Source organism: Cyrtonyx montezumae, unplaced genomic scaffold (assembly GCF_038088225.1).
Source record: "Cyrtonyx montezumae isolate F1298 unplaced genomic scaffold, pur_monq_1.0 scaffold_1, whole genome shotgun sequence".
Classification (NCBI taxonomy): Eukaryota; Metazoa; Chordata; class Aves; order Galliformes; family Odontophoridae; genus Cyrtonyx; species Cyrtonyx montezumae.
Window position 1 is genome coordinate 16,081,781 of NW_027071825.1, and position 13,494 is coordinate 16,095,274.

Consider the following 13,494-nt stretch of genomic DNA (forward strand, 5'->3'; position numbering starts at 1 on the left):
CCTGTTTCCTAATCTATTGTAGGCAAATTTCTGTTTTTATACAGGTCGTGATTTTTAGCATAATAATCATAACACTGTGTTTGCTGTTAGATAATTGTTTGTTTGAACATCTTTTTGGCAAGGACAACCATGTTCTGTGTGCTGAAAATTGGCAGTTCGGGAGACTAAAAGTGAGAACTGTTTTTTTTTTGTGTGTTTTTTTTTTTTTAAGATTTTAAGAGAAATTTTATTTGTAGGAAGGGGTAATATTATTCTCAAACTATTGTGTTTCACAGAGTAATGGGTGGATTTGTTTTTTTTCTATTAAGAATGTATTCAAGCCTATTTAGATATCTATGTATTGACTAAGAGTGAAAGTTTTCATTTCCAGAAGGGAAAAGAAACAACAAATATGGCTTTAAGAAGCTTAATGTATAGCTTGATTAACAGAAGGGTTAAACAGGAGCTCTCAGTGGGGTCAATGAAAGCTTGCAGTGTGGCGTAGCTGTTCAACAGGGACTGGAGGGCAGGACTATAGGGGATTTTAAAAAATTGCTTGTACTCATTTCTAACTTCTTGAACGTACTTTTAAGTTTAGATTTTGATTTTGTTTGAGTTGAAATAATAGAAATTTAGAACAGCTGTTAAAAAAGCTGGTCCAAAGCTCATTGTGTGTATCAGCATTCCTTATTGTGCTTTTTATCCCACTATTACATTCTCCATAATAACCATATAATTACCTTGAAAGGTTTTTGGTGGTGGTTTTTGTTGTTGTTGTTGTTGTTTTGTTTTACAGAAAAAAGGAGCCTTCCTCTTCACTTCTGCGGTATTTTCTTCAGCCTGTTAGGTTATTTAAATGATTTAAATTCTTTCTGCTCCTTCATTCACGAGTTTAATCAAGATTATACAGAGCCCCTTGTTCCCCCTCTGGGGAACTTGCAGATGAGAAACAGGTGCATTGGTGACAGTGTGTGTACTTCTTTCTTCCTTCCCATGCAGTATCAACCAAGCGCTGTGTTATGTTGTTGAAGGGACAGGGTGGCATTTTTCAGGTGGGATATAAGACAAACTTTTAATTGTTGAGTCTGAGGCGACTTCTCTCCAGGCTCAGCTAGATTGTGTTCAGCTCCCTTGCAATTTAACTTGAAAGAGACTGAAGAGGTGCCCGTTGTGATCTTCCTGTTGTGACAAATGTTGAGCTGGATGCTGGCAGTTGCTGTGTTTCCAGTAGCAGTGGTTGCAGGACGGGTAATGTAAACCCTGTGTCCTGTTCTGATTGCAGTGTGGGTAATAATATTCTGCCTTCCCAATTTTCTTTTGGATTCGCAACTAGATCCTGTGCTAAACTGTGGTGTCAGGTTGCTATGTGCTGTTAAACAGTTCACTCCTTAAGCTGTTCCATTTCAGTCATGGGCAAAGTGATTCATGTGTGTGTATAATCCATTAGTAACAATTGTAAAGCACTCTGGGTTCTATCAGGATGAAAAGTGCTTTGTGAATATAAAGTCATTATCCTTACTTGACAATTCTGTTTGCCAACACTTGTCAGAATTACCACAGATTTTTCATCTTCTGGCTCTGATGATTTCAGTGTGTTCCAGATAAACATATCCAACCATCTCGAGTAAAATCTGGGAGATTGAAAACTTCTCTTCCATTAAAGAAAATACTGTTTTCTTTATGTGGTTTGGGAGCTACAAGGTCTGTCTCCAGCTCCCTTAAATTGTAGAGGCAAAGTCTTAACTTCTGACACATGAAAGTGGTCACTTTTTTTCTTTACAGCCTTGTTGCAATGAATAGATATATATCTATATATATATAAAACACACACACAGACACATACATACATTTTAACAGTATATCTATTTCAGAATAATTCTGCTTTTCTCTCCCTGCTTTGGGTTCATGTGCAGCTACTTGGCAGGCAGCAGTTCCAAAGCGCAGCACATGAATTTCTGAAGGAGTTGCTGAGCTGTATGTGGTTTCTCTGTTTTCTTCAGTACAGTTACTTGCTGTGCAGCCTTCCGGCCCTGCAGTAGCCATTACTGATGAACAGAAGTGACAGCCCACATTTGCTGGAACTGAGACCCATCGCTGATACTGAAAGCCAGCAAATGTCCAGTTAAAAAAACAAAACAAAAACAAACAAACTTACCTGAAGTAAGTCTCTCCAATGGTCGTGTATCTGTGGTAGCTAGTTGTCTCTTAATCTTTGGAAGGAAGCCTATCGGGAAGTTGTGTTTAAATGCCTTCTGGAAAAATGACCTAGATAAAAAAAATTCAGGCATGCTAAGTACAATTCTTCTGTGCACTGCCAAACACACTGTGCCTCGCCCCATCAAATACTTCTTTTTCCTCCCAAAAACAATACCTCATTTTAATATTACTGGCCAAATTTCTTCTAGATATTAAGCTGAGTTTTCAATCATCTTGAAAATATTGACTAGAATTGGCTAAAACATTCATCTTTGTGAAATTGTTTTAAATATGTTTGTTTTCCCTCTAAAATCTTTTATGTTTGAGGTAACGGAAGATAAATACCATAGGTCTTTATTTTCTCCATAGAATGGCCCATGTGGGGGAATTAGGTGAATGAGAATTAGCTGGTTTTGCTTTGATGCCTTATGTTGAAATGGAGCCCAGGTGTAGCAGTGGGATGCTGCAGGAAAGAACACCCTCCCAGGAGAAAGTTGTGTTGGTCATATCCATTGGAAGACAGCTATGAAGGGAGTACATGACAAAGTAGAAAACAAAGGAAGTTAAAAGATGAGATGTTTTCCAGCAAGTCCAAACTACAAATGTAAGGTAGAATGTGAATAATGAAAAGTTGTTTGTGACTGGGAAAATTCAGGAGGCTATTATATGGTTTCTTGTAGATGGTGATTAGTCTAAGAATCAGTAATGACTTTTTCATCAGGAAATTGGAAGAAGGATCCTGAGGACCAGAGGGGCAGTGGTCTGGGATAACCACAAATGTAAGGACTGGGAGAGGGAAAAGCCCTAAGTAGTTTTAAGAGGGAGTTTTCCACTTAAAGTAAGAAATCACAGAGCACGATCACCTGAAATAATGTGAGAGTGGAGTGGCTGAATGTCCACTACAGGTTTTCATGTCTTCATTGCTTCAGTGGGGTCTCACAGGCCCATGTTGCTCTAGCTTCCTTCTGCCATCTGAGAGGTACAGTGGTCTCACTGGCTCACCAACAGCCTGTATGGCAGCCACTGAAATGTCGCTGCTGCTTTGCTTGCAATAGTTTCGTTTTCTGAGGGGATTCCTATGGCAGCTGTGACATTTGCAGGCTAGGACATCTAAAAGCTCAGCTTGAGCTGTGTGGCTTTGTACAGGCTGAAGGTACCCAGGGCAGCCCCCAAGAGATTTGGCAGCAGCAAGACTGGGTCAGCCTGAAAATATCAGTGGAGCAGAAAAAGCTGAAATGGGATGTGAGACCAGCATGTCTCCTGCCTCTTTTTTAAGAGGATTCTGTTGCTATAGCAATCCTGTCCTTCCCCAAGCTCATTTTATTAAAGAAAGCCCTGGAATGTAAGACTGAATTCAGCTGTTACACAAAGTAGCAATTATTCTGAACAGTCAGGGAACTTACGGCCTGTATCTAAGCCACAGGGCCTTTCTCATGAAACTGGCAGGTCAGTTTTTCCAAGACCCTTGACATTCTGTGTTGTGAAGCATAGAAGGATGTATTATTTAAATAGTTTTTTTACATAGTGTGGTATTTGGAAATATGTAAACATTCACATTCTTTATTTATTCATCCTGACACTGAGAAACCAGTGTCTAGTTCCCAGGCTGCAGGCCAGAAAGGGCTTCTCTTCTTCACAGAGTTGATGATACAGTTCCGACTTCCTGGTTCATGGATGAGGACTGTTATTAACCCATAGTCTCCCACACTTGCTGATCAATGGTACGCTATCAGTGCTATTGCCACTCACTTGTCTCTGTAGGAGAGGCTACCGCTGTGAAACAGCAGTGCACTAAGCAGAATTTAGTTATATGACAGTTGCATTGGGCCGGACTGAACCTCTGCCTAGCTTGGTGTCCTGTCTCCAACAGTGAGTGGAGTGAAGAAATAAATGTGTATTTCCCTGTCCCCAGTGCTGTTTCTGAATTTGTTTTTGGCCTAGGAACTTCTTGAGCTGAGTGTAGTTTCTGTGTGTTTAATACCTCTCAGAGATTCCTTTTCCCTGAACTTTCCACCTCTTCCTTGAGCTCATGGGAATTATTAGCAGCTAGAGCATCCTTTGGCCAGGAGCTCCCATCGTACAGACTGCAGTGAGAAGAGCTATCATCTTTTTCCAGATTTGGTTCCTGCTACTTTATGTGGTCCCTGCACTCTTGCTTAGTCCCTGTATTAGAAGAAACAATGAGCATCTAATCCCACCTACCCTCTCCATGTTTCTCATGCTTTTGTAGTCCTCTTCCCGCATCCTCCTTCAGTCATCTCTTTTCCAGACAGCAGAGTCTGGCGTACTCAGTAGTTCCCCAGACAGAAGACATTCCATACCTTTTGGATCATTCCTGCTGCCCTTCTCTCAAACATTTCCAATTCCATTAAAGCTCTTGTGCTTGGGGAAGGAGAATACAACAGCAGGGAAAAGAACAGCACATTTAAATAGTCTGTTTCTAAATAATAGCAAGCTTTTAGCTGATGGTGCTTTCCCATCTTAGCCTTCACAGCTATCATTTTTTTCTTGCAAAGGAATGGGCTGCTGCACATAGCCTGCAATGCAAGGGCTGCTCTGAAAGTAATGCCTCCTATTTTGTTATGTTGACCTGTGACATCAGAGGCTGATATTGGTGGCGTGGCAGTAGAGATTAAATCTTCCCCGAGTGTTCTGTTTCATTCTGTTGCTGTGTGACAGATGGCAGCAGAAGGGCATTCTGGCAAAATGGGATCTGACATGGAAGCACGTGTGAAGCAAAGGTGTGTCACTGAATTCCTCCGTGTGGAAAAAATGGCTCCCAGCTGACATTTATTGCCTCTTGCTGAACATTTATGGAAAGCACACAGTGGATGTGACCATGGTGAGGCAGTGGGTGGTGCATTTTAGCAGTAGTGGTCAGAGTGACAGTGGTCACCTCCTCTGTTGCAGATTGTTAAGAGCATGGTGTGCAGGTTCTTGTTCATCACTGGTGAAAAGCTAGTGGTGGTGACCACGTGGAAAAGTAGTGTTTTGTAGCTGAGAATTTGCTCTGTCAAATAGTGTTATTGTCCTCTTTGTAACTTTTGGATTTTTCTTGAGAGTAATTAGGATGCATTACTTTTGGTGCAGCCTACGTTGAAAATAAATGGGGTATATAAATGTCTTAGCCCAAAGTCCAAAATGATTTGCAGGTACTGGGAGTAACTTACGCATGCTGGTTAAGGATGAGAAATTTCTGCTGATTGCTCTGCAACTCTGGGTTTGTAATGAAAATGTATTTTTCCTTCATAGGCAGAGGCCACTAGACTGAATCTTTATCTTTTACTAGTAACATTCTTATTTCACCCACGTCAGTGACTAGCTTTTCAGCCTTCTTTCAGTTCCTTCATTTATGTTTATCTTCTGTAATACAGGCTTACTACGTGCTTGGGTGTTGGGAGTGATTGAGACGTGTATGATTTGTTGAGGTGCCAGTTGTCTTAAATGCCACTTCTTGTTACCTGATTTGTAAATCACAAATGCCTATGCAGGCAGTATTCAGGCTTCAGCATTGTTTTCCAGTTTTTCCAAGATAACTGTCCTAGTTAATAAATATCAGAAATTCTTTTCATTGCACATTCCTCAGATACCATAGAAGCTAATTCCAGAATGCAAACAAGTAGTTATTTATTTAAAGTTTGGAAGCAGTGTTTGTACAAGTGCACATGCATTTTTAGCATTCTTTTATAATTTTTAAAATGTAATTTATTTATTTTCCTATTTATAGTGAATGCAGAATCTGTGTTTAGTTAATTGGCAAAACACATGCTGAACTCACCAGATCAAGGACTGCTTACGGGACTTCTTACGGGACAGAAACGAACCTACAAACCCATTTTTCTGCTCTGTGTCTTGATTTCCTGTCTGTTAATGGAGATGCTGCAACAGACTTAATTCACAGTGTGTTATAGTTCTGTCCACGCTTGAAAAATGCAGAGACAGCTGCAGACAGAAGATGGAGAGGGAGCAGTGTCAGTGTAAATGGAAGTTAGTGTAGAAAGCATTTTTTCATGGTTAGGAAAGAAGTGAACTTGCTTGTTTAAACAGATTTTTATGCAAATATTTGTTTTTGTAGAGTTCAAGGGGATTGTTGTGTTTCTTTTTCTTTTCTCTTTTGGAGTAGGAAAAAATCAGTGGTTCTTATTCACACTGTTTCCATCGATGGGTGCACTGGCTGCCATCCCAGTACAATTTCTACAGGATGTCATTCTTTAACATATTCTTTGTTTGGCTTACTAACCAGAGGAAAAAAATCCTTTGTTTACATATAAAATAATGTTCAAAGTGAAGATACGAAGCATCTTTTTGTTTAATTTCTCTAATATTTTAAGGTGCAATAGTGTCAGTATAGCTTTGCTGCATTATAGAGTATTACAGAAACTGGGTAGAAGTGGACCCTGCAGAAATAATTTTCCGTCTTGAGATATCTGAAGCTGTTCTGTATTTTGATTTATAAATAAGAAAAAATATATTTTTTTAACAGAAGGTGTTTTGTAGTAGGTCAGTATAATTCTCTTTCATCAAACCATTTCTTTTCCACTGCCAGTTGAAGCAAAAAATAATCTAAGACTTCAGTACGTGTCAGGGTATGTAAATTCCTTCAGAACCATAATCCAGGGCACACTGTGGTTCTTAGTGACCATACAGTGTGGTTCTACTGACTGTAACTATTCTTTTGTGACATAATCCACCTTCTAATACTTTAAGAAGAGGAAAACTATTCCTAAAACTTTCTGGCAGACTCCAGCAAACCTTTTGGGTGTCTCAGGTGCTGTTTTTCCTAGCTCATATTTTGGATGCTGTTTCAAGACCTCATTGAGAAGTTCTGTAAATGAGATAGATATGTCCCGTTACGCAGTACAGGTGTTAAAATAATCCAGGATGGTCACTGCTCCATCTTGGCAAGTTTCCTTGTAAAATTCCCCATGCTAAAAAACTGTGAGTGCCCTCAGTCTGTTGTAATGGTTATGTTTTGTGATATAAGACTCACCCAGCTAGTCCATAGTCCTTCAACTGTTCTTTTAGAGTCATTGTCACAAGTCTTTTCATTGTTCATGGAATGATTGTTATTTTATGGCCATGGCCATAAGCTTGAATTTCAGTAGTGTGTGGACAGTCTAAAAAGACTGTGGTTTTAATCAACTTTTAAATACCTGGTAACTACATATCTAGACTGTTCCACTTATGTAGGCTGCCACCAGTCTTGGGGATAGATTCATAGAAAAGAGATAAGTTGAGATAGCATGACTTCTGATAAGTGTTTTGTGGTAACTGACATTTTTATTGACAAAAATTAGGGTAGAGAACTTCGGTGTTTTAAAATAAAATGGTTAAAGGTAGGTTCAGAAGTTAATTATTTATGTTTTACCATTTGCTAATGGTGGGAATGATGCAGAAGACCAGTTTGAACTTAGTTATTGTAGTCACTCGAAACAAAATTGTCATATTATTCAAAATAAGTCTTTGTATTCATAAAATCAGTATTTCCAAATCATGTTTCAGATCTTTGATTTTGTTGAAGTAACACCTGGATTGAAAGCATCTTGCTTCTCTCATTGCGTTATCTTCTTTCATTTTAGCATGTGTACACAACTACTGCCATAAATGGGACAAATTTTTGTACTTCAGCAAAGGATGCTGTCTTCATTCTGGCAAAGAGTTCTGCTGAACTTGCATCCATTAGCTGTTTTGGAGGTTTTATCGTATTTCTAGGAAAGGTAAGAGTAAGGAAAGCTCTTCTGTGAGAATGAAGTGAAAAATCAGGGTCTCATTCAATTTCTGTGTACTGAAAGTAAATAAGGTTTGTTTTTTTTGAACTTGGTGTTAATGCTCAAAGATGAGCTTGGAAGAGAAAGTAATGTTTGAGGAGCTTAATCCTTTTTATAGCCTTTACCATTATTTGTGTGTGTGTTACAGTAGTGTCCTTGGCATCACTCATGCAGTTCCTATTGCACAGAGCCTTTGGTAAATACATGCAGTAAAAAGTTGCCTCTGCCCTACAAATAGACACACTGAATTGAATACAAAATGTGACAACTATGTGAAGCCAGAACCTGCATAGCCATCTCCCAGATGGGATGTACTGTTAAAATATCACCTGTAATTTGCCTGTTGGTTTTGGTAGGTATTTTTTGTGGTTTTTTTTTCCTTGTCTGTTTGTTGTGTTTTTCCTAAAAACATTCCTATGTGATTAACAAGGCTGTATTTCTTTCTTGATGTCCTTTTCAGGTTTTTGTTGTATGTTTTACTGTTTTTGGAGGATTGATGGCATTTAACTACCATCGGGAGTTGCAAGCTTGGGTAGTTCCTCTGTTGCTGGTTGGATTTTTTGCCTACCTGATGTCTCACAGCTTTCTGTCTGTGTTTGAAGTGACACTGGATACCATGTTCCTTTGCTTTGCTATTGATATGGAGACAAATGATGGATCTGCAGAGAGGCCGTACTTCGTGGACCAGGAACTGCTGGTAAACTCCAGTGGTAACAGCAAAGATACTTGCTCCATTCTAAGCTTGTGGGGAGCTCGTCTTTCCCCAAGGCCTAGTAATCTGAACCCTTGCCCATAACTATTTCTTTTCCAGCACCTTAGATCAGGATGGGCTTAGGGATGCAAATTGTATGTGAATGTATAAATGTAAGTAAATGAACTCCTGGTGGTCTCTGTGTGCTAGCTATGGTCTGCTGCCTTCTTTTAGATCATACCCTGTATGGCTGACTTTTAAGGGCTTAGTAAATATACATTCAATTTATTGTTAGTACTTTCTATATATGAGTAGCTGAGCTAGCTCCCAAAATTGACCCGCAGTGTGTGCAAGAAAGGATGTTTACATCTGTTGTGATTTTCTGTATAGGGAGGCATGAAAATAAAGGAGCTTGTTGCCAGCTGCAGGTCAAGTATTCATCTGCATCCTATGGATGGTGTGGTTTTGAACAAACTTCATTCTAACTTGAATTGCTCTGCTTCATCCATGTACAGATTCTGCCAAAATACCAGCATGGGTCTCTTGATTACATCCTTCTGCTGTAGTCTGGTTGTTCTGTCTCTGCTAATTACTGTGTTGTATTACGAGCTTTCCATGGATGGTCACTGTGTAGCTAATAGTGGTGAAGAGCTTTAGTTAACAGCTGTATCTGAAGCATTTCAACATACACATGCCATTATTTTCATACAAAGAAAATATTAGAAGACACTGAAGTTTTCAAGGTTTTTTTTTTCCTTTCATACTGTGGGTGCAGTTCTGTCTTTTCCTTCATGAGCCATGTGACAAAATCTTGGTGATTCATGAAAAATTCCACAGCCAGAACAGCTCATGTGATGTGAATCTTCTGGATGGATTTCTTCAGAAAAGCATCAGAACTGTTCTGGTTGTTTTTTTTCCTTTTTTTCTTTCATTTTTTGTTGTTTTGTTTCTGATGTTCTCTTTGATACCCGTAATGTTCCTAGATTTTCATTAAAAACAAACAGAAAAGAATAAAAAGGCAGCCTCAAGATAGGCTTAACCCTTTTTACAGAGGAAAGCAGATAGATCTTTGGCCTTGATTCAGAACAGTACTTAAGCACATGTCCTGAATAGGAATATCTTACTTAATGGAAAACTCTGAAGCCTTGACCTTCGTTCTTCTTCCCTTTCTTTTGCCAAATGCTAGAATACTTCTTAAGCCAGTTCTCCTTCATGAAACAAACAGAGGCTTTTCTTTCTCCACTTCCAAACTTCTTGGTAGTTTTTCTTTAACCCTGGTCTTCATTCCCTGTAGCGAGCCATGTCTTAGAGTCTGGGGTGAGGAGAGGACTTCCTGCAGGGGTGAGCAGCCTTCCCAGCAGGGAGGGCAGTATATATAGCCTTGTATGGAAAAACTGGGGGCAGCACATCCAAATTCCTCCTCATTGCATAATTAGGGGCACGTTGCTCACATAGCCCAAACTTGAAGTTTCCCAACACACGAAGGCATTGACATGTGATATCTATGCTTCAGTTGGGCGATAAACATCTCAGGGGTGGAAGGGAGGCTCTCTGGTGGTGGGCGGAGAGCTGGGGAGTGATTTCAGACAGCCAAGGAGTTCCTGTTGCTGCAGCAAGAGAAGTAGTGGAGATTCCTGATTTGTTCTCCTCAGCTGCTTTCATCACACTCTTGCTGCCCTGGCAGTCCCTCCCAGTATCACTGTATTATCCAGCTAGTTGCACAGCCCCAGGTTAATTACCTTCCTTCACAAGGTGATTGTTTTTTTTAAAATAATGGTTAATTTTTAAATAATGGTTTGAATTCCCAAATGATCTCACCCTGCTTTCTGTTTGTAGATGTTTGTGAATCAGAATAACAAGTCAACAGACAGGCAAAAACACAGAAGCATGAGACGGGACAGTGAGGATGGGACAGAGCTCCAACCTATGGTGAGGCAGGAGTGTGGGCTGGGAACCTGATTGCCAGCTGATGTGCTTGTTTTGTGTCCTGAGAACCTGCGTAACTGTTACGTGGTTACTGTGAAGCATCAGAGAACAACCTTATGTATCCGTCTCCCATTTCTCCTCCTATTGCTTTCCTTCCTCAAAAATCCTCTGCTACTCTACAGTGGGTCAGACATTTGTACTCATCCATCTTCCATTCCCCGGTGTGCCCAGCAAAGGATGAGAGAGATGAGACAACTGCAAGGGGGTGGGAGATCAGTGCTGTTGGGGTAGTCCTTCACATGTCTGCTGTAGGAACAGAACAGCAGTGGCCGATGGATTTTGTGGTGAAAATGCTCAAGTTCCAGAACTCTAATATTAGAGTCTAAGTGGCTTTCCTCCCCTGGACAAGACGTGCCAGCCCTCCCCCACCCACTCCTTTTTTTAGTGATGTCTATATTTGTTTTCTCTGTTTTACGTTGGGGTAAAAATAGTGAGATGCTAGAAGGGAGTGTTGCCCATCGCCCAGGCTTGGGAAAGTCCCAGTAGTAAAGTTCACTGACATCTGAGATGCCACAAATTGCCCAGGCTGAGGAGTTCAGAATCTGGGGTGATTTCAGCCCTTCAGTGCTAAAGTAAGGGATAGTTGTACTTGTTCTTTTCATTGTTTGGGTCTGTTTTTGGATTCTCCTCTAATACTTTGCCAAGCACAGAAACTGGGGAGCTTCTGTCCCCTAAGAGAGGATTGAAAATATCAGGCACAAAAGAACCATAATTATTTCCCAGTTTACTTTTACAGACATATAAACGCAGCAGCAGGACTACACGTTACTTGACTACTTTTTTCTCTCTTTGTAGACTTGAATGTGAAATGCACTGGGAAGTACTAAGGCAGACCAGCAAGAGCAGAAACAACTGCAGAAAAAAAGTGAAGGGTACCAATAACCCAGGACAAAGCAACAGTAAATCTCTGCTGTACCCTCTGCACTGCTGTAATGACAGCCTGTCTGCAGAATGTACTTTGTGTCAACACACCTGATTTTTATTAGTATTGTTGTTATGAAGATGTATGAAAGTTGTTAATAAATTCCTTCTAAGTTTCTATGCTATCTAACTTAAAAATACAGAATTCACAGGGTTGCAGAGCTGTCCTTTCTATCTTTGTGGTGTGTCATTTAACGTGGATTTATTTTTAAATGTGTTGTATGGAGTCCACCTTGTTGTGGACAGGGGGTAGGTTTGGATTTTATTCAGTTGAACATGATTGTATTCTTTATTTTAAAGCTCCTTTAACTGTTTGAAGAGAGGTTTGAGGTAGGAAAATGACTCAAACCAGGGATTTCAGTGTAGTACATGTTGGTGTAGGAAGTGACACTACTGCAGGTAAGTGACTCTTAAATGGTCTGTCATGGTCTCGAAGCAGGGGCTGCAGAATAGCTTGCTAAACCTTTGATTAGTCACAGCTTGGAGGTGACATACAGAAAAGCAGTGCTCATTGGTGCTCCGAATGCCAGGCCTGTTTTCAGCTGGACACTGTGTGATCTGCTGCTGAAGGGAGACCAGTTACCTGCCAGGGGCGCTCAGAAATGCTCGTTTCTTATTCCTTTAATATGAGCTGCTTCAACAAATCAAAGGATAAGGGATAGATGACGAGAAGGGAAAAGAAAGAAAGAAAAATTGCTTTCTGGCTAGCAGGTGAAGTTGGATGGGGCCCTGGGTAACCTGATCTAGTACTGTGGTTCTGTTCATTGCAGTGATTGATTCAGTATCACTGCCTTCAGTGCAGTTGCTGGGTGGAGAAAGGACTTCTAGATGCTCACTAAGTTTGCTTTGCTTTTTAAGAAGGAAATGATTGAATTTCCCAGTTAAACTGTATTTGAGTGTGTTTTATTTAAGCAGTGCTGTAGCCAAAAAGTTACAGCTGTGACAACCTCATGTCTTCAGTCCCCATTTCAGCTAACAGTTCAGAATACATGCCTTTTAACTAAATTAGTCCTTTTAATTAATAGCTTTCAGGTGTGACACGGGACTTCCTAATCACACACATTCTGCCAGTAATTATGTCAACAGCCTGGAAATGAGGCATTCCTCCGTGGCTCAAATCCACACCTGAGTTAAAGGGTAAAACACCCTTACAAAAGCTGGAGCCATTTGGTGCTCCCCTGTAGGATTCCATGGTGAGGCAACTGAAGCTTGCTGGAAGTGGCAGGAGAGGCTGCAGGCCGTTAGGCAGAGCTCCTGAGAATGCCACTGTTACTGCTGCTAATTGTCCAAGCCACTTCAGGTATGGGCAGCGTCTGCCCTGCAGAGCTGTCAGTTGTGTGTGGAGCCTTGGATCGATGGAGGCAGTTTCCTTCAGCTACAGGTGACTGGACTCAGAGGAACTAAAGGTATGCTTATAATTATTTCCTTTAAATAAAACAGGAGCTGGGGACTATCTGAATACCAGGAGAAAACTGAGTATTGCAATATGTTTTAAGCAACGCAGTTTGTATTTGTTCAGTGTCTTCAAGCTCTCAATTTAGTTAGGATTACCTTAGGTACCTCAGTGAATGGCAGAAACGGGCATGCTGAGAACAGCTGGCACGTTTTGTTCCTCCTTTCTGGTACATACACAATAAATGTGTGCAAGCAGTTGAAAGGATATTTTGGCTTCAGGAAGGATAGGAAGGCACCGTTCAGGCTTTCAGAAGAGATCCTGCCTTTACCCAAACTACTAAAGCACTTTGTTAATTGTATCACTGCTTTTCAGCATCTAATACCATAGCTCTAAGTTGCTGAATACTAATATTTTGAAGGGGGCAACAGTGTAGCTTGGGAAGAGCAGGTCTAAGCAGACTCCTTGGTCACTCCCTTGCCTAAGGTGCAAGGCTCAGACTAACGACCTCCAGAGCTCCTTTCCAACGTACAATTCTATGAAATAAATAAGCTGAAGTC

At 40.5% G+C, this 13,494-nt stretch overlaps 1 protein-coding gene across 1 annotated transcript in view; it reads left to right on the forward strand.

Annotated features, from left to right (window-relative positions):
* Window positions 1–11,700, forward strand: part of SLC44A3 (solute carrier family 44 member 3) — a 37,727-nt gene extending 26,027 nt beyond the window's left edge. The window contains exons 13-16 of the mRNA XM_065741933.1: window positions 7,755–7,892; window positions 8,404–8,640; window positions 10,471–10,563; window positions 11,416–11,700. Of these exons, the coding sequence (XP_065598005.1) occupies window positions 7,755–7,892; window positions 8,404–8,640; window positions 10,471–10,563; window positions 11,416–11,421 (474 nt within the window). The 3' untranslated portion in view covers window positions 11,422–11,700. The remainder of the gene's footprint in view (window positions 1–7,754; window positions 7,893–8,403; window positions 8,641–10,470; window positions 10,564–11,415) is intronic.
* Window positions 11,701–13,494: the final 1,794 nt, after the last annotated feature.